We start from the raw sequence: 24,761 nt of genomic DNA, 5'->3' as shown, positions 1-24,761 counted from the left end.
CAGAGTAAAAACCTGGCCGTGGCACTAGTTGCGGCCCCTATATAGACCTTCCCAGTGCCTATACACCAGCCTTCCGGCCTGAATGGCCTTCGTCCTGTCGTGGACTATTGGGTTCAGGCCAAAAGTGTCTGGGAAGCGCTAGAACGCTGGTGCAAGTCACTTCATTGAATCAAATGATTTTCACAACCGTTTGTACCATTGGGGGAGCGATAGCCGTCACTGCGAGATACAAGGTCGTCACTCCACGTGACAGTTAAAGCCCCTTTATTCGCTCTAAGCAGAGAGGAGAGGATGGAAAATAATAGGATAGGAAAGGAAAGGAAAGGAAAGGAAAGGAAAGGAAAGGAAAGGAAAGGAAAGGAAAGGAAAGGAAAGGAAAGGAAAGGAAAGGATTGGAAAGGAAAGGAGACGAGAGGAGAAGAGAGAAGAGCAGAGGATATCAGGGGAGATGAGAGGAGAGGAGAGGAGAGGAGAGGAGAGGAGAGGAGAGGAGAGGAGAGGAGAGGAGAGGAGAGGAGAGGAGAGGACAGGACAGGACAGGAGAGGGAGAGCGCATATTTGAAACTAGAAACCTGAGAGAATCAGAGTTCTTTAATGGATTTAATAATTTAATGACTAGTAACTTTCAGGAAAAAAATATCCCGTCATTAAAGATGACTTTGGTTGGAGGGTTCCCTTGAGTAATTGGGGCTTCACACAGCTGAGGCTTCCCGGGGTAACAATTAGGCCTCAAAATGACTAAAGTTTCCCCCGTGTGGAACTTGGAAAGCTTCTGTCGTTGGAATCCCAAGGGTAAATTGGGTTCTATAGGACTCTTGCTCCCCTGAAACTAAGGCACTGCGTAATTTGGGCTCTATTCAAGGCTATTTTCGTTCTAGCAAGAGAGTATTGATGAGACACATCAATTCTACATGTCTGCAAACCTCCTATAACCCAGACACATTAACTATATCTCTGCCAACCTCCTATAAGCGGGACACATTAATATTGTATCTCTGTCAACCTCCTATAAGCCGGACACATTAATACTGTATCTCTGCCAACCTCCTATAAGCGGGACACATCAACACTGCGTCTCCGTCTATGGTGTTTGGTCGTATCAGTCGATTGCAAACAATCACGTCACTGGTTCTTTATGAACAAGATATCATAGATAAGAAGCGTGACCAATCAGAGGAGAACTTGCCCATCTCCCTATCTCTCGGATGGTCCGCTCAACCACTTGGGCTGGACGGTAGAACGACGGTCTCGCCACATGCAGGTCGGCGTTCAATCCCCTGATCGTTTATAAGTGGTTGGACACCTTTCCTTCCGTCCCATCCCAGAGCCAAATCCTGACCGCTTCCAAGTCCTATATAGTCGCAAAGGAGTTGCGCTGTCCCCTAATAATTCCTTCCTTCTCTGATGATCCCTGAGTTGTACAGACGGATACATATTCATTCAAGATATATAACGCCTCACATATTGTTAGGTGTTTCACGTCTTACAATACATGTAATTCCTCCCATATAGTAAGGTGTTACATATCTTGGTGAGTTGTAACAAATGCAAATAAAAAGAGGATTGCAGTAATGGTGTTTGGCTTGCTGTCTGGCAAGCTTGCTAGACTGCAGGTGAAGGCTGACATAATGGTGTTGGGCTTGCAGTCTGGCAAGCTGTGAAGGCTGACATAATGGTGTTGGGCTTGCAGTCTGGCCAGCTGTGAAGGCTGACATAATGGTGTTGGGCTTGCAGTCTTGCAAGCTGTGAAGGCTGACATGAGTGTTAACTGACCAGCCCTCAAGTATACTTTAGTACTCAACACTGTTAAGGACAAACGTAAACTGTGTGTGTGCATGTATACACCTAGAAGAGGGGTGAATCTCTTGGAGTATATCTTCATTTAGTTTGTTGATGGGTTTAAATCCTGTCACTCTCAGGAGGGTTTTGAGTAATCTCAATTACTTACTGACCAGCAGGTAAATTTGATCCCTGAATATTATCATCGATTAAATGTAAGCTCACAGAGTATATTCACATAAAAGTGGGACATACCTCTTAGTGTACACTTACCTCCTGAGTATATCGTCGTTCCCATCTTGGCCTTTACTGCCAACCACCGATAGGAAGTTATTAGACTAAGGCGCGTTTTTTTCATTTAGACTTAAGATAATCTTTAACTACTAAACATATAGGCAAAAGAAGAGAATAAGGATGAGTCAGCCTGTCTTTACCTTAATGTAGCAAAACAAAAGAAGCAAAAAAAACAATAAACAAAAGTACATGAAGAAGTGGGTGTAGATATAGACCTGGGGCCAGATTCACGAAAGCACTTACGCAAATACCTACGAACGTGTACATCTTTCCTCAATCTTTGACGGCTTTGGTTACATTTATTAAACAGTTTACAATCATGAAAACTTCCCAATCAACTGTTGTTATTGTTATAAACAGCCTCTTGGTGCTTCGGAGCTCATTAACTGTTTAATAATTGTAAACAAAGCCGCCAAAGATTGAGAAAAAATGTACAGGTTCGTAAGTGCTTGTGTAAGTACTTTCGTGAATCTGGCCCCTGTACTTTCCCTTCCCTTAGTTTTTATGAGAAAAAATATTAAGCTCTGTGCATACATAAGTATATACACATAGATACGACCTGCCTAATTCACATCACTTCGAGAAGACGGCTTTCTTCATGGATGGTCGTATGGCGCGTCAGTTCCATCTTGGTCGTCATCCAGGTGGATCAGTAAGTGGTATGGCAGAGGGAGACCTGCCCCCCAGGTACTGCTGGCCAGGTGGGAGTGAAGTGGGGTAGAACTAGCAGGTGATAAGGTGCTTGAGGCAGAGAATGTCGCCGCAGTCCTGCCAGATATGGCAGGCCAGTGGATAGTGCTGCAGGTGCGTAGAGACAGTGTAGGGCTGCAGGTGTGTAGAGACAGTGTAGGGCTGCAGGTGTGTAGAGACAGTGTAGGGCTGCAGGTGCGTAGAGACAGTGTAGGGCTGCAGGTGTGTAGAGACAGTGTAGGGCTGCAGGTGTGAAGAGACAGTGTAGGGCTGCAGGTGTGTAGATACAGTGTAGGGTTGCAGGTGTATAGAGATAGTGTAGGGCTGCAGGTGTGTAGAGACAGTGTAGTGCTGCAGGTGCGTAGAGACAGTGTACGGCTGCAGGTGTGTAGAGACAGTGTACGGCTGCAGGTGTGTAGAGACAGTGTACGGCTGCAGGTGTGTACAGAAAGTGTAGGGCTGCAGGTGTGTAGAGACAGTGTGGGTCTTGGGGATGTGGGTTTTGGGGATGTTGTTCTTGGGGATGTGGGTCTTGGGGATGTGGGTCTTGGGGATGTGGGTCTTGGGGATATGGGTCTTGGGGATGTGGGTCTTGGGGATGTGGGTCTTGGGGATGTGGGTCTTGGGGATATGGGTCTTGGGGATGTGGGTCTTGGGGATGTGGGTCTTGGGGATGTGGGTATTGGGGATATGGGTCTTGGGGATGTGGGTTTAGGCGATGTGGGTCTTGGGAATGTGGGTCTTGGGGATGTGGGTCTTGGGGATGTGGGTATTGGGGATATGGGTCTTGGGGATGTGGGTTTAGGGGATGTGGGTATTGGGGATATGGGTCTTGGGGATGTGGGTTTAGGGGATGTGGGTCTTGGGAATGTGGGTCTTGGGGATGTGGGTTTTGGGGATGTTGTTCTTGGGGATGTGGGTCTTGGGGATGTGGGTCTTGGGGATGTGGGTATTGGGGATATGGGTCTTGGGGATGTGGGTTTAGGGGATGTGGGTCTTGGGAATGTGGGTCTTGGGGATGTGGGTTTTGGGGATGTTGTTCTTGGGGATGTGGGTCTTGGGGATGTGGGTCTTGGGGATATGGGTCTTGGGGATGTGGGTTTAGGGGATGTGGGTCTTGGGAATGTGGGTCTTGGGGATGTGGGTTTTGGGGATGTTGTTCTTGGGGATGTGGGTCTTGGGGATGTGGGTCTTGGGGATGTGGGTATTGGGGATATGGGTCTTGGGGATGTGGGTTTAGGGGATGTGGGTCTTGGGAATGTGGGTCTTGGGGATGGGGGTTTTGGGGATGTTGTTCTTGGGGATGTGGGTCTTGGGGATGTGGGTCTTGGGGATATGGGTCTTGGGGATGTGGGTTTAGGGGATGTGGGTCTTGGGAATGTGGGTCTTGGGGATGTGGGTTTTGGGGATGTTGTTCTTGGGGATGTGGGTCTTGGGGATGTGGGTCTTGGGGATATGGGTCTTGGGGATGTGGGTTTAGGGGATGTGGGTCTTGGGAATGTGGGTCTTGGGGATGTGGGTATTGGGGATATGGGTCTTGGGGATGTGGGTTTAGGCGATGTGGGTCTTGGGAATGTGGGTCTTGGGGATGTGGGTCTTGGGGATGTGGGTATTGGGGATATGGGTCTTGGTGATGTGGGTTTAGGGGATGTGGGTATTGGGGATATGGGTCTTGGGGATGTGGGTTTAGGGGATGTGGGTCTTGGGAATGTGGGTCTTGGGGATGTGGGTTTTGGGGATGTTGTTCTTGGGGATGTGGGTCTTGGGGATGTGGGTCTTGGGGATGTGAGTATTGGGGATATGGGTCTTGGGGATGTGGGTTTAGGGGATGTGGGTCTTGGGAATGTGGGTCTTGGGGATGTGGGTTTTGGGGATGTTGTTCTTGGGGATGTGGGTCTTGGGGATGTGGGTCTTGGGGATATGGGTCTTGGGGATGTGGGTTTAGGGGATGTGGGTCTTGGGAATGTGGGTCTTGGGGATGTGGGTTTTGGGGATGTTGTTCTTGGGGATGTGGGTCTTGGGGATGTGGGTCTTGGGGATGTGGGTATTGGGGATATGGGTCTTGGGGATGTGGGTTTAGGGGATGTGGGTTTTGGGAATGTGGGTCTTGGGGATGTGGGTTTTGGGGATGTTGTTCTTGGGGATGTGGGTCTTGGGGATGTGGGTCTTGGGGATATGGGTCTTGGGGATGTGGGTTTAGGGGATGTGGGTCTTGGGAATGTGGGTCTTGGGGATGTGGGTTTTGGGGATGTTGTTCTTGGGGATGTGGGTCTTGGGGATGTGGGTCTTGGGGATATGGGTCTTGGGGATGTGGGTTTAGGGGATGTGGGTCTTGGGAATGTGGGTCTTGGGGATGTGGGTCTTGGGGATATGGGTCTTGGGGATGTGGGTTTAGGGGATGTGGGTCTTGGGGATGTGGGTCTTGGGGATGTGGGTCTTGGGGATGTGGGTCTTGGGGATATGGGTCTTGGGGATGTGGGTCTTGGGGATATGGGTCTTGGGGATGTGGGTCATGGGGATGTGGGTCTTGGGGATGTGGGTCTTGGGGATGTGGGTCCTGGGGATGTGGGTCTTGGGGATGTTGGTCTTGGTGATGTGGGTCTTGGGAATGTGGGTCTTGGGAATATGGGTCTTGGGGATATGGGTCTTGGGGATGTGGGTCTTGGGAATATGGGTCTTGGGGATGTGGGTCCTGGGGATGTGGGTCTTGGGGATGTGGGTCTTGGTGATATGGGTCTTGGGGATGTGGGTCTTGGGGATGTGGGTCCTGGGGATGTTGTTCTTAGGGATGTGGGTCTTGGGGATATGGGTCTTGGGGATGTGGGTCTTGGGAATATGGGTCTTGGGGATGTGGGTCTTGGGAATGTGGGTCTTGGGGATATGGGTCTTGGGGATGTGGGTCTTGGGGATATGGGTCTTGGGGATGTGGGTTTTGGGGATGTGGGTCTTGGGGATGTGGGTCTTGGGGATATGGGTCTTAGGGATGTGGGTCTTGGGGATATGGGTCTTGGGGATGTGGGTCATGGGGATGTGGGTCTTGTGGATGTGGGTCTTGGGGATGTGGGTCCTGGGGATGTGGGTCTTGGGGATGTTGGTCTTGGTGATGTGGGTCTTGGGAATGTGGGTCTTGGGAATATGGGTCTTGGGGATATGGGTCTTGGGGATGTGGGTCTTGGGAATATGGGTCTTGGGGATGTGGGTCCTGGGGATGTGGGTCCTGGGGATGTGGGTCTTGGGGATGTGGGTCTTGGTGATGTGGATCTTGGGGATGTGGGTCTTGGGGATGTGGGTCCTGGGGATGTTGTTCTTAGGGATGTGGGTCTTGGGGATATGGGTCTTGGGGATGTGGGTCTTGGGAATATGGGTCTTGGGGATGTGGGTCTTGGGAATGTGGGTCTTGGGGATATGGGTCTTGGGGATGTGGGTCTTGGGGATATGGGTCTTGGGGATGTGGGTCTTGGGGATGTGGGTCTTGGGGATGTGGGTCTTGGGGATATGGGTCTTAGGGATGTGGGTCTTGGGGATATGGGTCTTGGGGATGTGGGTCATGGGGATGTGGGTCTTGGGGATGTGGGTCTTGGGGATGTGGGTCCTGGGGATGTGGGTCTTGGGGATGTTGGTCTTGGGAATATGGGTCTTGGGGATATGGGTCTTGGGGATGTGGGTCTTGGGAATATGGGTCTTGGGGATGTGGGTCCTGGGGATGTGGGTCCTGGGGATGTGGGTCTTGGGGATGTGGGTCTTGGTGATGTGGGTCTTGGGGATGTGGGTCTTGGGGATGTGGGTCCTGGGGATGTTGTTCTTAGGGATGTGGGTCTTGGGGATATGGGTCTTGGGGATGTGGGTCTTGGGGATGTGGGTCTTGGGAATATGGGTCTTGGGGATGTGGGTCTTGGGAATGTGGGTCTTGGGGATGTGGGTCTTGGGGATGTGGGTCTTGGGGATGTGGGTCTTGGGAATACGGGTCTTGGGGTTGTGGGTCTTGGGAATGTGGGTCTTGGGGATATGGGTCTTGGGGATGTGGGTCTTGGGGGATATGGGTCTTGGGGATGTGGGTCTTGGGAATGTGGGTCTTGGGAATGTGGGTCTTGGTGATGTGGGTCATGGGGATGTGGGTCTTGGGGATGTTGTTCTTGGGGATGTGGGTCTTGGGGATGTGGGTCTTGGGGATGTGGGTCCTGGGGATGTTGTTCTTAGGGATGTGGGTCTTGGGGATATGGGTCTTGGGGATGTAGGTCTTGGGGATATGGGTCTTAGGGATGTGGGTCTTGGGAATATGGGTCTTGGGGATGTGGGTCTTGGTGATGTGGGTCTTGGGGATGTGGTTCCTGTTCCATACAAGAGATCCCTCACCTCTGGCGGTGGAGAAGGGGGAGGAGAATTATCAGGGGAAAGCACAAAACCATTACGACTATATAGCACTTGGAAGGGGTCAGGATAAGGATCTAGAATGAGGCGGGGTGGGATAGGAATAGTGTTCAACCACTTGGACGGTCGCGGGGATTGAACTCCGACCTGCATGCTGTGAGACCGTTGCTCTATCGTGGAGACAAATGCTGCCTCTCGCCACATCTGAGTTCGTCGTGATCTACCGGCGCTCTGTCCTGTTGCAAAACCGTTGGTATAATAACACGAAGAATTCATCACCCAGTAATTTGCTGTTCACTGGAGAACGAAGACATTAACAATCAGTAAACCTTACTTCCAAGAAGAACAGACAATTCAAAGGCGGTCAAAACTGATCCCTGGTCGACACGGGTTGGTTTGTAATGAGAGCTTCAAAACGTGACTGAGAGGTAAACTGCTGTCAAAATATATATTTCTCACTAGAATGCTCAATACAGCAAGTTATGCACCACTTGGGTCGTATTAAGGAATTAGCATGTGGGTTTGGAAGTCAAGTAGCACTTTATGGACACAAATCTTCCTTTTCGAGTTTGGCCTCAGAGATTTTGCGTAATCGCGTGTGTACCAGAGGGACCTGGAGGTCGATGACGTCCATTGGGGGACAAACTCTATATATCAGTGAGAGACAGCACCCCAACCAAATAGATTTACACAAAATAATTTCTCCTATTATGACTACTCAATAGTTCGGTCGCTAGAGCTTCGGTCTCACACGCTTGGGGTCGACTGTTCGAGTCTCCTAGAGCCCTGGTGAATGGAAGATTTACTCATATTATAGATTTGTTAACCTCGTAGTGCGTTACCAGGAATAAAAGGTTTTCCCCCTCCCTCTTTGCCTGAGCTGCACAGGCATCAGTCACCTGATGGACGAATATTGTAACACATTTCCTATGAGAAAATCCATTGGGGGGAATGCAGGGTTTCGAACCCTCGACCTGGGTACTCCAAACACACACACACACACACACACACACACACACACACTCACACACACACACACACACACACACACACACACACACACACACAAACACACACACACACACACACTCACATATATCCCTCGTGTGCTCTTCTCAGCGCAGATCGTCGGTTCCATATACATTACTGCCCTCAACGACGCGGTTTCGCGGAACCAAAGAGCCGAAGCTTCTCCCTCGCAAGCACAACTAGGTGAATACATCCAGAATCTCTTATTTTGGGGGACAAGAACACGAGTCTAACAAAATCTAAATGGACTGATTTTTGTGTTATAGAGCAACCAGAGCGTCAAGGTAAAATGAGTAATTTAAGAAAATACATTTCTTGATCTTTGTGCTCATCTTAAACTTGTATCTTCTAAACCTATGGAATTAGAAAATTATTGTCCTTTTAAACGGCCATGTTTCACTGCGGCTCTGTCAATCAGTCGTCAATGACCCTGACTATGAAGGTTTTGTTCTAATCAATTAAAATCCATAAAATAATATTTCATTCTTACATTGACACTACTTATTAGTATCTGATATATTAGGGATCTGGGAGTTATGATTAGTAAGAATTTAAAGCCAAAAATCAATGTACTTAAATACGAAATAATAAAATAGGACACTGGGATTTATTTCTCGAAGCGTTAGTAATAAACCACCTGTGGACCAAACCACACACTGGAAATTAAAGAGATGACGACGTTTCGGTCCGTCCTGAACCATTATCAAGTCGACTGTGACTTGATAATGACTTGATAACGTAACAACATTTTTCAGCTACGTTATTGTGACTTTTCATCTACAATAAAACACCTCGTGTTATTCTTCATTTATGGCTTGCTACTGTTAGGTCCAATTTACATTATGCAGTTCAGTTTTGGTCGCCATACTACACAATGGATATAAATTCACTAGAACGCGTCCAGTGTAGGATGACAAAGTTAATCCCACAAATTAGAAACCTTTCAATTGAAGAGAGATTCCAAAAATTTAACTTACATTCTCTAGATAGATGAAGAGCTTGGGTGAGATGACTGAAGTGTGCAGGTGGATGAATGGGCGTAATAAGATACTATTAAGGTATTGAATATATTAACACAGAATAGAACCCGAAACCATGGATAATAAGTTGGATAAGTTTAGATTTAGGAAAGACCTGGGTAAATACTGGTTCGTTAATAGGGATAATGTCGATTTGTGGAACCAAGTACCGGGTGACACAATGGATCTCTTGTTTATTTCAAGCGTAGGTTATATATATATATATATATATATATATATATATATATATATATATATATATATATATATATATATATATATATATATATATATATATATATATATGAATGAGATTGGGTGGATATATATAGCTGCTGCCTCGTATGGGCCAATAGGTCTTCTACAGTTTCCTTCATACTTATGTTCTTATGTAATGTTTCATACATAAAAAAAGTGTTATTTGTTCGTTTGATTAAACACATTTTTTTGTAAGATCAAACTTAACTAATGAGTTGGTCAACTCAGAAAGCGTCCCGGTGTTATGATCCTCAATAGATCGCCGGTCGTTAATTAAGCCTAACAACCCTACCCTTGAGCCATTCAGGCCAGAACGATGCTAACATTTGTAAGGGGGAGGATGTAGCTGTTGACTCTCCTTCCGGTGGACCGGTCCTGTTAATGGGATAGTTCTCCATTGTTGTTTGTTGCCATTATTCCTAAGAACAGTGCAGGTGGCGCTCGTTTGCCACAACGTACAGAATGCAAGGTACTAACTTAACCAGAAACTGATGATGAACCCAAGCAACTTAGCTAACCTGACTAACTGATGAATAGGAAACGTGGATATTTGTGAGCAGGTATTTTTCGTAGTACTTTGTAATTTGTGCGTTGGGGTGATAACGTACACAATGTGAGGTATTAGTTGAGAGACCAAGTTGACTTATTAACGTACACAATGTACTCACCTAATTGTGCTTGCGGGGGTTGAGCTCTGACTCTTTGGTCCCGCCTCTCAACCGTCAATTAACAGGTGTACAGGTTCCTGAGCCTATTGGGCTGGTTCATATCAACACTTAAAACTGTGTATGGAGTCAGCCTCCACCACATCACTTCCTAATGCATTCCATTTGTCAACCACTCTGACACTAAAAAAGTTCTTTCTGATATCTCTGTGGCTCATTTGGGCACTCAGTTTCCACCTGTGTCCCCTTGTGCGTGTGCCCCTTGTGTTAAATAGACTGTCTTTATCTATCCTGTCGATTCCCTTGAGAATCTTGAATGTGGTGTTGTAGGCATTGTATGTAACATTTGTAACATAAGATTCCACCTGAGTTGTACAGGATTACCTACACAATATGCAAACCGGGAAGATAACTACTGGATCTGTCAAAGTGACAGACAGATGTGGGAAAACATCACCAAACTAATGAATAACATTCCTGAAGTACACAGGCTACAATTCACACAAAAACTACCAGAAATATATGCAGAGTATATAAAGACAGCAACGAACTCTGAGCACAACTCAGGGACTGAAAATTTAGAGAGTCAAAGTAGCAATGTAGAAGGAAATTGTGTCGAGGTACACAAAAATGAAGGCAATATTGTAAAGCAAACTGGGGATATGAATAAGGAGAGAAAAAATGAGACTAATGAGAACACAAATGAGAAAGACGAAAGCAACAAGGAGAAAGATAAGGGCAATACCGAGAATGAATGCAGAAACGAGAAAGTTGGAACAAAAACCACAGAGGTAGCCAAGTCGTGCACGGGTACAAACAAGAAGAATACAATCACAGATGAAAATATTTGCAGGTGTTATGCAAAAGGACAGTGTAGATATGGGCCCAGAGGCACGGAATGCGCATTCATGCACCCACGGAAATGCCGAAACTGGTTAGGGAACGGCAGATGTTGTTTTGATACAGAGTGTAGATATTTTCACCCTAAGCTATGCAAACTCTCAGTTAATGAGAGGAAATGCTACGATCTTCATTGCCCTGATTTCCACGTCAGAGGTACACAAAGCTATATAAGAGAGGAAGTCCAATATAATAGCCCTGAATTTTTTTTAGAGGTAGGCAGAAACAGAGGGAGAAACAGACAAGCAGAAACGTGGCAGGAGTACGGATGGAGAGGGGGAAATGCCCAAGACTGGACTACGGCTCGTCATCAAGCCCACACATACTACACCCCCCAACTACACAGAGACTACCACACTCCCCAGTATCACTTCCAAAACTGGACAAACCATTGCCACAACAACACACCCTGGGTCAGGGTAGAGAGGAGGGAGAACTACCAAAACCTTCCAGAAGTGACACACAATATGGACAATCATTCATATTTGCAAACATTCAAGGTTTAAAGCCAAAGTCAAGAAATAAAGTTAAGTTCATAAACGGCCTCCTATTAGAGTCAAACTCAATATTTGGGGCATTCACGGAAACTCATACAAAAGATTACATGGATGGTGAAATTTGGATTCCAAATTATAATTTATATAGATGTGATAGAAAAACTAGGTCAAATGGAGGAGTAGGTCTGTATATTAAAGAGGACCTGGTATGCACAGAACTACTAAACTCAACTAATGAGGTGGTAGAGGTACTTGGAATGAAGGTAGAGAAACTAAACCTAATTATTTTTCTAATATATAAACCGCCAGATACAACGGTTAAGGAATTCACAGAGCAGATGCACAAAATAGAGAACATGCTTGATAACCTAGCAAACCCAGCTCCAGATATTATCCTCCTTGGAGATTTCAATTTACCGAGTCTAAGATGGAGAATGGCAAACACAAATATCATAGCAGGGAATGACCCGGGAAATAACCAACCACAGGTCAGAGAACTTTTGAGATTCTGTGACAAATTCTTGCTCAATCAACAGATTGCAGAACCAACTAGGAACGAAAACACACTAGACTTGTTATTCACAAACAATGATGAACTAATCAGAGACATTACAATCTCAGATACTTCATACTCAGACCTTAAGCTCACTGAAGTGCGAACTAGCATAAACGGTAGTAGGTCTAAGAGACCCAACAAGCGAGAAGGTATATTCAATCAATTTACTTTTAACAATAAGAGGATCAAGTGGGAAAAATTAATGTAGACCTTGCAACCATTCAATGGAAGACGGTCCTAAGCGACAAAACTCCCACACAGGGAATAGCTCAACTGACAGCTGAAGCTTACAAGGTCTGCTTGAAGCACGTGCCTGTGAGGAGGGGCAGAAAGATGACCACTCTAGAAAGAGAACGCAGACGACTGAACAGGAGAGGGAAAAAATAACGGAAATGCTTCGGCAGACACAACTATCACAAGCAAGGAAAATAAGCCTAAGCAGGGAGATCGAAGAAATAGAACAAACGTTGAAGCGATCATATGAGTCTGAGGAAATGGAATTGGAACAGAAAGCATACAAGATATAAAGAAAAATTCGAAATATTTTTTCACATACGCAAAATCAAAATCAAAACCCTCGACCAGTATTGGACCGTTAATTACAAATGAAGGTACGTAAACAAAGGACAACAAAGAGATTAGTGAAATTCAAAGAATCCAGTTTGAGGCTATGTTTAGCACACCAGTAAACAACATGAAAGTTGATGACCCAGACAGCTTCTTTATGAATGACATTCAAGCTGCAGATAATATAACGGATATTACCACAAACTCGGAAGACTTTGAAAGATAAATTGACAATATGCCTATGCACTCAGCTCCTGGGCCTGACTCATGGAATTCAATATTCATAAAGAAATGTAAAGTACCAGTAGCTAGAGCACTCAGCGTAATATGGAGAATGAGCCTGGATACAGAGGAGATACCAGCAGCACTTAAATCTGCAGATATAGCTCCATTGCACAAGGGGGAAAGTAAAGCCTTGGCAAAAAATTATAGGCCAGTTGCACTAACATTACACATACTAAAAGTGCTTGAACGAGTGATTAGGAATCAAATTTCTAGTTTTATGGAAAACAATGAGTTGCACAACCCAGGACAACATGGATTTAGAGCGGGAAGATCCTGTCTGTCACAGTTACTCAACCACTATGGCAAAATCACAGAAGCTCTAGAAGAAAAGCAAAATTCAGATATTGTATACACAGACTTTGCAAAGGCGTTCGACAAATGTGACCATAGAGCGATAGCTCACAAAATGAGGTCAATGGGAATAACTGGAAAAGTAGGACGCTGGATACTCAATTTCCTGTCGAGCAGAACACAAAGAGTAACAGTCAATCAAATAAAATTGAGTCCAAGCGATGTTAAAAGCTTTGTACCTCAAGGTACAGTCCTTGCACCACTACTGTTCCTTATTCTCATATCAGATATAGACAAAAATACACGTCACAGCTTCGTGTCGTCCTTTGTAGATGACACAAAAATCGGCATGAAAATTATCTCTGCTGAAGACATTGAAAAATTACAAGCAGATGTCAACAAAGTTTTCGATTGGGCAGGAGAAAATAACATGATGTTTAACAGTGATAAATTTCAGGTACTCAGGTACGGCCTAAATAAGGATCTGAAACATAATACAGGATACAAAACACAATCGAATCTTCCCATAGAAAAAAACCGCATGTCAAGGATTTGGGAGTTATGATGTCCGTCGATCTAACGTTTAGGGAGCATAACCAAGCAAATATTGCGTCAGCCAGAAAAATGATCGGATAGATTACGAGAACTTTCAAATCCAAGGATCCCATCACAATGATTGTACTCTCCAAATCACTTGTGTTGTCCCGTCTCGAATACTGCTCAGTAATCACTTCCCCCTTCAGAGCAGGAGAGATTGCTGAAATAGAGGGAATACAGAGAACATATACTGCACGCATAGACGAGATAAAACACCTAAATTATTGGGATCGTCTCAAAGTTCTCCAAATGTACTCTCTAGAAAGGAGACGAGAGAGATATCAAATAATATACACATGGAAAATACTGGAAGGCCAGGTCCCAAATCTAGACAGTAAAATAACAACGTACTGGAGTGAACGATATGGAAGAAAATGCAAGATTGAACCAGTGAAGAGCAGAGGCGCCATAGGCACAATCGGAGAACACTGTATAAACATCAGAGGTCCGCGGTTGTTCAACGTCCTCCCAGCGACTATAAGAAATATTGCCGGAACAACCGTGGACATCTTTAAGAGAAAACTGAACTGTTTTTTAAGAAAAGTTCTGGATCAGCCGGGCTGTGGTGGGTATGTGGGCCTGCGGGCCGCTCCAAGCAACAGCCCGGTGGACCAAACTCTCACAAGTCGAGCCTGGCCTCGGGCCGGGCTTGGGGAGTAGAAGACCTCCCAGAACCATATCAAGCAGGTGTCAAGCAGGTAGTGATCATGTCCCCCCTAACTCTTCTGTCTTTCAACGAAGTGAGGTTTAATTCCCGTAGTCTCTCCTCGTAGCTCATACCTCTCAGGTCAGGTACTAGTCTGGTGGCTAACCTTTGAACTTTTCCAGTTTAGTCTTATGCTTGACTAGATATGGACTCCATTCTGGAGCCGCATACTCCCGGATTGGTCTGACATAGGTGGTATAATGTTCTGAAAGATTCCTTACACAAGTTTCTAAAGGCCGTTCGTATGTTAGCCACCCTGGCATATGCTGCTGATGTTATCCTCTTGATATGAGCTTCAGGGGACAGGTCTAGCGTGATATCAACCCCCAAGTCTTTCTCTCTCTCTGACTCTTGAAGTATTTCATCTCCAAAATGATACCTTGTGTCTGGTCTCCTGTTTCCTACCCTTTACATTACATTTGCTTAGGTTAAACTCTAACAACCATTTGTTCGACCATTCCTGAAGCTTGTCCAGGTCTTCTTGAAGCCTCAAGCTGTTCTCCTCTGTTTTAATCCTTCTCATAATTTTGGCGTCGTCAGCAAAGATTGAGAGGAATGAGTCTATACCCTCTGGGAGATCATTTACGTATATCAGAGCTCTGTGGGACTCCAATGGTGACTTTACGCCAATCTGAGGTCTCACCCCTCACTGTAACTCTCTGCTTCCTATTGCTTAGGAAGCAGAGAGAATATATATATATATATATATATATATATATATATATATATATATATATACATATATATATATATATATATATATATATATATATATATATATATATATATATATATATATATATATATGTCGTACCTAGTAGCCAGAACGCACTTCTCAGCCTACTATGCAAGGCCCGATTTGCCTAATAAGCCGAGTTTTCATGAATTAATTGTTTTTCATCAACCTAACCTACCTAACCTAACCTAACCTAACTTTTTTGGCTACCTAACCTAACCTAACCTATAAAGATAGGTTAGGTTAGGTGAGGTAGGGTTGGTTAGGTTCGGTCATATATCTACGTTAATTTTAACTCCAATAAAAAAAAATTGACCTCATACATAATGAAATGGGTAGCTTTATCATTTCATAAGAAAAAAATTAGAGAAAATATATTATTTTAGGAAAATTTGGCTTATTAGGCAAATCGGGCCTTGCATAGTAGGCCAAAAAGTGCGTTCTGGCTACTAGGTACGACATATATATATATATATATATATATATATATGTCGTACCTAGTAGCCAGAACTCACTTCTCAGCCTACTATGCAAGGCCCGATTTGCCTAATAAGCCAAGTTTTCATGAATTAATTGTTTTTCGACTACCTAACCTACCTAACCTAACCTAACCTAACTTTTTCGGCTACCTAACCAAACCTAACCTATAAAGATAGGTTAGGTTAGGTTAGGTAGGGTTGGTTAGGTTCGGTCATATATCTACGTTAATTTTAACTCCAATAAAAAAAAATTGACCTCATACATAATGAAATGGGTTGCTTTATCATTTCATAAGAAAAAAATTATAGTAAATATATTAATTCAGGAAAACTTGGCTTATTAGGCAAATCGGGCCTTGAATAGTAGGCTGAGAAGTGAGTTCTGGCTACTAGGTACGACATATATATATATATATATATATATATATATATATATATATATATATATATATATAGTACCTAATAGCCAGAACGCACTTCTCAGCCTACTATTCAAGGCCCGATTTGCCTAATAAGCCAAGTTTTCATGAATTAATGTTTTTTCGTCTACCTAACCTACCTAACCTAACCTAACCTAGCTTTTTTTGGCTACCTAACCTAACCTTACCTATAAATATAGGTTAGGTTAGGTTAGGTAGGGTTGGTTAGGTTCGGTCATATATCTACGTTAATTTTAACTCCAATAAAAAAAAATTGACCTCATACATAGAGAAAAGGGTTGCTTTATCATTTCATAAGAAAAAAATTATAGTAAATATATTAATTCAGGAAAACTTGGCTTATTAGGCAAATCGGGCCTTGAATAGTAGGCTGAGAAGTGAGTTCTGGCTATTAGGTACGACATATATATATATATATATATATATATATATATATATATATATATATATATATATGTCGTACCTAGTAGCCAGAACTCACTTCTCAGCCTACTATTCAAGGCCCGATTTGCCTAATAAGCCAAGTTTTCATGAATTAATGTTTTTTCGTCTACCTAACCTACCTAACCTAACCTAACCTAGCTTTTTTTGGCTACCTAACCTAACCTTACCTATATATATAGGTTAGGTTAGGTTAGGTAGGGTTGGTTAGGTTCGGTCATATATCTACGTTAATTTTAACTCCAATAAAAAAAAATTGACCTCATACATAGTGAAAAGGGTAGCTTTATCATTTCATAAGAAAAAAATTATAGTAAATATATTAATTCAGGAAAACTTGGCTTATTAGGCAAATCGGGCCTTGAATAGTAGGCTGAGAAGTGAGTTCTGGCTACTAGGTACGACATATATATATATATATATATATATATATATGTCGTACCTAGTAGCCAGAACTCACTTCTCAGCCTACTATGCAAGGCCCGATTTGCCTATTAAGCCAAGTTTTCATGAATTAATTGTTTTTCGACTACCTAACCTACCTAACCTAACCTAACCTAACTTTTTCGGCTACCTAACCTAACCTAACCTATAAAGATAGGTTAGGTTAGGTTAGGTAGGGTTGGTTAGGTTCGGTCATATATCTACGTCAATTTTAACTACAATAAAAAAAATTGACCTCATACATAATGAAATGAGTAGCTTTATCATTTCATAAGAAAAAAATTAGAGAAAATATATTAATTCAGAAAAACTTGGCTTATTAGGCAAATCGGGCCTTGCATAGTAGGCTGATAAGTGCGTTCTGGCTATTAGGTACGACATATATATATATATATATATATATATATATATATATATATATATATATATATATATATATATGTCGTACCTAGTAGCCAGAACGCACTTCTCAGCCTAATATGCAAGACCAAATTTGCCTAATAAGCCAAGTTTTCCTCAATTAATATATTTTCTCTAATTTTTTTCTTATGAAATGATAAAGCTACCCATTTCATTATGTATTATGTCAATTTTTTTTTATTGGAGTTAAAATTAACGTAGATATATGACCAAACCTAACCAACCCTACCTAACCTAACCTAACCTATCTTTATAGGTTAGGTTAGGTTAGGTAGCCGAAAAAGGTAGGTTAGGTTAGGTTAGGTAGGTTAGGTAGTCGAAAAACAATTAATTCATGAAAACTTGGCTTACTAGGCAAATTTGGCCTTGCATAGTAGGCTGAGAAGTGAGTTCTGGCTACTAGGTACGACATATATATATATATATGTCGTACCTAGTAGCCAGAACGTACTTCTCAGCCAACTATGCAAGGCCCGATTTGCCTAATAAGCCAAGTTTTCATGAATTAATATATTTTCTCATTTTTTTTATTGGAGTTAAAATTAACATAGATATATGACCGAACCTAACCAACCATACCTAACCTAACCTAACCTATTTTTTTAGGTTAGGTTAGGTTTGGTAGCCGAGAAAGTTAGGTTAGGTGTGGTTAGGGAGTCGAAAAACAAATAATTCATGAAAACTTGGCTTATTAGGCAAATCGGGCCTTGCATAGTAGGCTGAGAAGTGCGTTCTGGCTACTTGGTACGACATACGACAGTTGGAGATTTTAATTTGCTAAAATTGAAGAGGATTGAGTTATTCTGCAATAACTGAAGACAAATATTTTTAGTAAATATTGTTGACCAAACCACACAATAGAAAGTGAAAAGACGACGACGTTTCGGTCCGTATTGGACCATTATCAAGTCGAGTGGGATTTTTTTTCAGCCACGTTATTGTGACTCCTCATCTTGAATAAATAGTTTATTGTGCCAACGAAACGAGTAAGTCATTCAAGATGTAAATATTCTTCGGAGAGCATTAAGAGCAAACAAGATAATAATAATAATAATAATAATAATAATATAAAATTCTATACAAAATAAAATACAAAAAAATAATAAAAATATAAAAAATGACTTTGAATTAAATTGTCCTTCTCCCCCCCCTCCCCCCCCAAAAAAAACATCGATTGTTCGTATGCAATAGTTTGATATTATCAAGCAGAAACAGAGTGTGGATAAATTATAATGAATTATAAGGAAATATAATCAGCTTTGTTTTATAAATAAAGGACAGAGACGCTATCATGTGCGATGCAAAGCAATTGATCACGTGTCGTTGATCACGTGTCCTTGCCACGTGTCGTTGACCACGTGTCGTTGATCACGTGTCGTTGATCACGTGTCGTTGATCACGTGTCGTTGATCACGTGTCGTTGATCACGTGTCGTTGATCACGTGTCGTTGATCACGTGTCCTTGCCACGTGTCGTTGAGCACGTGTCGTTGATCACGTGTCGTTGATCACATGTCGTTGATCACGTGTCGTTGATCACGTGTCGTTGATCACATGTCGTTGATCACGTGTCGTTGATCACGTGTCATTGATCACGTGTCCTTGCCACGTGTCGTTGACCACGTGTCGTTGATCACGTGTCGTTGATCACGTGTCCTTGCCACGTGTCGTTGACCACGTGTCGTTGATCACGTGTCGTTGATCACGTGTCGTTGATCACGTGTCGTTGCAAAAACCTAAATGATGAAACACACAAAACAAAACTGCATCGCTTAAAAAAAAAAAAAAAAAAAAAAAAAAAAAAAAAATCGAAGCCAAAAGAAGAGATCGCTCGCTGTAAACAAAAAGGAATATTCGTTAGAACAAACTTAGTTACTAACTCCACTACAAACTCTTTGCCAAAATAAAGAGGATTTGTCAGCGAATTTTACTGGTATCTATTATACCTTATTTTACTGACAAATATTGTGATCTAATATCCTCCGGCAACCAGGAGGCCTGGTCGACGACCGGGCCGCGGGGACGCTAAGCCCCGGAAGCACCTCAAGGTAACCTCAAGGTAAGGTAATTGTTGACAGTGTGTAACGGTCTGACTAAGTGATTATCTACATTTCCACTTACACTTTTAGACATAATTAAACTGTATATAAATTTATATTTCTATTTAAAAGAAATATAGCTGTTCAAGTTCATATAATTCATTTATTGTTTATATTACTATAAGATCTGTATTTTAATTAATGTTTGCATTTCTTACCGTCAATTTTTTATGAGGGTTTACTTGCAGTATTTCCTTGGTATTTGTCTAAGCTTAAGTCCTGAAATTCTCTTGGGATTTATCTAAGCTTATCTTCTATAATTTCCTTGGGATTTGTCTAAGCTTAAGCCCCATATTTTCCTTGTGATTTTTCTAAGCTTATGTCTTATAATTTCCTTGGGATTTGTCTAAGATTATGTCTCATAATTTCCTTGGGAATTGTCTAAGCTTATCTCCAATAATTTCCTTGGGATTTGTCTAAGCTTATTTCCTGTAATTTCCTTGGGATTTGTCTAAGCTTATCTTCTATAATTTCCTTGGGTTTTGTCTAAGTTTTTCTTCTATAATTTCCTTGATATTTGTCTACGATTATGTCCTACAATTTCCCTTGAATTTGTCTAAGCTTATCTCCTGTAACTTCCCTGGGATTTTCTCACGATTCTCAATCCAATATAATTTCATAAATCCAAATAGTCTCAACATTTGTCATATTGCTCCGACAGCTTATTTCAACATATTATTATTCCCTTGTTCATTAGTGTCCATACTAAAAAAAATATTTTCGATCCTTTTGGAATCTCTGAGCGTCTCCTCTGGTTAAAGTTATCTGACAGTCTCTCCTCGGGTTAACGTTCCCAAATGTGTTTATCATAATAGGAGAAAGTCACAGGATAATGTGTGTGTCGTAAAATCTTAAAATAATTGTTCTGAAGAGAAGTAACCCTGTGTTATATTTTTCAAGTTAAAAAGGTTCGAATAGGTCTCCTAAATTTATAATTTTGAGAATAATTTAAGGAATGCAATTGGATCGAACTCGCAACTCAGGGCTCCGTACGTCACGTGAATCGAAGCTCTTTTTGTATTGTTTCGTTTAGCTTTTATGTGGGTTTTAGATGTGACAAAGTGTGCGATATTGACAGTCATTTTTCCAATTAACGTTACTAAGTATGGCCCTCAAATGATCCATGCTTGAAACGTAATTGGTTCTTGCTTGAAACCTAATTGGTTCGTGCTTGGAACTTAATCGGTCTAGGTTTGGAACATGTCTATGTTCAGCACTTAATTGGCTAAAGTTTCACACTTAATTGGTCCATGTTTCGGCACTTAATTAGTCGATAGCAACTAGTAAGGTCAAATTTGGTGTAAGACACTTGGATGGTTCGGTAAAGGGCGGAGAGTATTTACACAAGATGTATAACAATACAGTTCAGCTTAAATTAAACAACTCAAGCGAAGTGTTCCCTTCCAATAAGTTTTATATAAACCTGTCGTTCAAGGCTGGTCCTGTCTAACGTATTTATTTCATGCTTTAATTCCTTCTTGGTGTAATACACTCATACCGAATTTAGCTCATGCTGTATGACCCCTGATTCTGTATTACGGCACATGCTGTATTACCCCTAATGCTGTATTACAGTCATGCTGTATTACCCCGTCATCTTTCTCTCCATATTTCAGGTCCATTCTCATATGAAAACTTCCCAGTAAACTATCCACGGAAAACCGGTTCCAATAACCACGTAGCACTCAAGACTTTCCACCTAACCCCTTATATCTGGCCCCACTGCGTCACCCTCCACCCTTCGTTACGTATGCATTGCTTATATTGCAAAAACCTTGATTGCTCTGTGCAACTTGCGCCATAACTGACTTAACTAACGGTACCCCTTCGCTTGCCTTACTAACATGTAAAACTCAATACGTATAAATTCCGGGTTATTGCTTATGTTATAATACGTATAGCCTATGCTATCTGGGTAAACATTGGGCTCAAATCCTTCCAATTATAAAGTTATTGAATGGATTGCGTAATTCGCTATTGATGTAAGGCTTCGCTCGTTCGTTATGAAGCTGGCAAGAAGTTTTCTGCGTTATGGTCCCTGAATTATCGCTCTCGGGTAGATCACGATGAAGGCCTTGCTAGTAAAGACAATAAAATCCTCACAGTAAATGAGTTATTGCACATTTTAAAGTTTCAGTTTTTTGTAGCTTCAGTTAAAATGAGACGGGATTGAATGTGCTACAACTGATGTGCGATAAGCATAGATTTTGTAAGAACTAAAAAATACAATACATATGTTCTGTTAAAAATACACAAAGTCAAACCTAAGATAATTGTATATAAAATTTACTAATTAACGGATTATTTCTTTCGTTATACTTTTTTCTTTTTTAAGTTAACTGTAAAGAAGAAAGAATAATAAAAAAATATGTAAAGGAGTAAAAACCATAACTCTTAACAAAAACGTAGACCTAATCATAATCTATAAAACAAAGAGGACTACCAACCTTTTTTTTCGACCTCTGCTCGAAAATAGACCGAAGCCGACGGAGAACCCTTTACAGCAGTCAAACGTGGTATATATGTACACCTGTCCCCCCCCTCCCTCCCAAGGAAGGATGTAGCTTTCAATCTAAGTATATATGTTTGACGTCGACCAAGATGACGAGGCGTTTAACCAGTCATCTTTAATCCAGTGCCCCAAAAAATCACATGCGACAAGCCCATGACATCACCCTAACAACAGAACCCAGGAAACAATTTAAGGTTGCCACAATGTGTCTGGAAAGTGTTAGAAAGTAGTGGCAACGTTTGTTTTCATGCATTAAATGCGTAATTTAGTGTGGATGTAAATAAGTTTCCAAAACGTATTGTACGAAACCTTAGCTAAAAAAAAAATTTAAACCTTGTGGCACCCTTTAATGTTTCATAAACGTAGTTTTTGGTATTGCTGATATAAATATATATATATATATAAGTCGTACCTAGTAGCCAGAACGCACTTCTCAGCCTACTATGCAAGGCCCGATTTGCCTAATAAGCCAAGTTTTCATGAACTAATATATTTTCTCTATTTTTTTCTTATGAAATGATAAAGCTACCCATTTCATTATGTATGAGGCCAATTTTTTTTATTGGAGTTAAAATTAACGTAGATATATGACCGAACCTAACCAACCCTACCTAACCTAACCTAACCTATCTTTATAGGTTAGGTTAGGTTAGGTGGCTCAAAAAGTTAGGTTAGGTTAGGTTAGGTAGGTTAGGTAGTCGAAAAACAATTAATTCATGAAAACTTGGCTTATTAGGCAAATCGGGCCTTGCTTAGTAGGCTGAGAAGTGCGTTCTGGCTACTAGGTACGACATATATATATATATATATATATATATATATATATATATATATATATATATATATATATATATATATATATATATATATATATATATATATATATATATATATATATATATACACTACATATAGTGTTACATGACATTATAAATATGCTCTGCGTAATATACCATTATGAATAACCTGCAACACTCAGATTATCGCGTCTAATACTCAAGACTGTGAAGAGCGCGAGTGCCTCACGTCCTCCTCATTACGTTCTTGAGCCTCATTTCCTCGCTGGTAACGACCCTCAGTCACGCGGTCAGAACTGCTGGGCTAAGAATAGCCTTGACCTACTCTCGATAACTACTGGTAGAACATACGGTCGTCCGCGTACACCAGTAGTGGGGTGGGGGACATTTTGGTAAACGTAGTGGAAGAAGGAAATTTGTATTTACCCTTTTCTATGGGCGGGGAGAGGTGGGGAGGGAGGGGGGAAGTGTACCAATGTTGATTTGGCAACATTGGTGATATATTAATTACACACTAGCTTCATCACTGTAGCCATCTTTACTATTCACTAGCTTCATCACTGTAGCCATCTTTACTATTCACTAGCTTCATCACTGTAGCCATCTTTACTATTCACTAGCTTCATCATTCTAACCACTTAACTACACGTTGTCTTCGCCACTGTAACGATATATACTAAGAACCTCATTACTTTAACCATCTTCTCTAAAGACTTTTGACTTTTGACTTGAATTGACATTGGGGATCGATCCCGACCCACCAATTGCAATTCCTGAACAAAACCGATCACCCTGCAAACCCTGGTTGAACCGTCTGGCCTCAAATCTCGGACAGACAAACCAAGAAACAAACATTTTCTTTTTTTGCAGATATAGATTGGTACACACACCGGGATATTATTGCTTTGAGGAAACATTATATAACCTCACACCAACTGTGAGGTCACGTCGTCCACGTTAGTAACCTGTTAGTTCATACATCTAAGTTACGACTTCTCAGCACAGCATACATAAATACCCCTTAGCATGTCGTTAACCCTTAGCATGTCGTTAACCCTTAGCATGTCGTTAACACTTAGCATGTCGTTAACCCTTAGCATGTCGTTAACCCTTAGCATGCCGTTAACACTTAGCATGTCGTTAACCCTTAGCATGTCGTTAACCCTTAGCATGTCGTTAACCCTTAGCATGTCGTTAACACTTAGCATGTCGTTAACACTTAGCATGTCGTTAATAACCATTAAACGGCGCCAACATCGTCAAAATCGCCATATGCGACTTTTCTCCTCCCCTTTTGATTTCTTAACTATGTTTAGTCAGGCAAATATTGACGTGGTACTTTTTTACACAGCTGCGCAGTTTAGTGGTTATAAAGCTCTACGACACCTTAGCCAAGTCGGCTGTGCCCGTCATATTGGTGAGGCGTGGTAAGTGTTGACAATGGTTATGTGCATCAGTTACAAGTAACTAGCACTTGTTTCTTATTCATCCCTCTGACAAGCACATTTAATAACTATTTTATCAAATAAATGATGGGAATATTGAATCAGTTAATGAGCACAGTTATTGTTCTAATTTGTATCACGTGAATGTTCATGTAACATATAATGATACAGTTCTGTTATGCTTCTGTCTCAAAAACTGGTGTATATATGTTGGTAAATATGTACATTTGCATATAACAAACTGGGGACAGGGGGTTGGGGGGGGGGGGGGTGCTCGGGATAGTCTGTTTCTTCCCCCACCTCATTATCCTCTCTTCTCTCCTCCTTCCCTTCCCCATTCCACCTCTTCTCACCATCTCCCCCCCCCCCATCCCCATCTCTTTCCTCTCTTCTCTTGCCTCCTCTTTCCCACCTCTCCCCTCCTCTTCCACCACGTCACACCCTTTCC

General features: G+C 41.9%; 2 protein-coding genes across 2 annotated transcripts; one reads left to right on the top strand and one right to left on the bottom strand.

The window, feature by feature from the left end:
- Positions 1–734: 734 nt before the first annotated feature.
- Positions 735–5,158, top strand: LOC138363637 (uncharacterized PPE family protein PPE62-like). The gene is made up of 4 exons (XM_069323005.1): positions 735–792; positions 2,613–2,725; positions 3,067–4,983; positions 5,084–5,158. Exons 1-4 carry the CDS (start codon positions 735–737, stop codon positions 5,156–5,158), a joined length of 2,163 nt encoding a protein of 720 aa, XP_069179106.1.
- Positions 5,155–24,076, bottom strand: LOC138363636 (periaxin-like). Its single transcript, XM_069323004.1, has 3 exons — positions 23,887–24,076; positions 13,840–13,955; positions 5,155–6,789 (listed from the first exon to the last, which is right to left on the bottom strand). Exons 1-3 carry the CDS (start codon positions 24,074–24,076, stop codon positions 5,155–5,157), a joined length of 1,941 nt encoding a protein of 646 aa, XP_069179105.1.
- Positions 24,077–24,761: the final 685 nt, after the last annotated feature.

The sequence above is a fragment of the Procambarus clarkii genome, chromosome 11 (assembly GCF_040958095.1).
Source record: "Procambarus clarkii isolate CNS0578487 chromosome 11, FALCON_Pclarkii_2.0, whole genome shotgun sequence".
NCBI lineage: Eukaryota > Metazoa > Arthropoda > Malacostraca > Decapoda > Cambaridae > Procambarus > Procambarus clarkii.
The sequence above is the reverse complement of the archived record's forward strand: the minus strand, read 5'-3'. Positions and strand labels throughout refer to the sequence as shown.

Bases quoted from the DNA above. Each gene is read 5' to 3' on its own strand.
- LOC138363637 (XM_069323005.1), top strand. From the start codon at position 735: ATGACTAAAGTTTCCCCCGTGTGGAACTTGGAAAGCTTCTGTCGTTGG. The intron at 793-2,612 runs GTAAATTGGGTT...TGCATACATAAG, and splicing joins CTGTCGTTGGAATCCCAAGG to TATATACACATAGATACGAC. The intron at 4,984-5,083 runs GTGGGTCTTGGG...ATGTGGGTTTAG, and splicing joins GGGATGTGGGTCTTGGGAAT to GGGATGTGGGTCTTGGGAAT.
- LOC138363636 (XM_069323004.1), bottom strand. From the start codon at position 24,076: ATGCTAAGTGTTAACGACATGCTAAGGGTTAACGACATGCTAAGGGTT. The intron at 13,956-23,886 runs GTATTTATGTAT...CCTCTATTTCAG, and splicing joins GGTTAACGACATGCTAAGGG to CAATCTCTCCTGCTCTGAAG. The intron at 6,790-13,839 runs GTAATCTATCCG...ATATCCCCCAAG, and splicing joins CCTTGGATTTGAAAGTTCTC to ACCCACATCCCCAAGACCCA.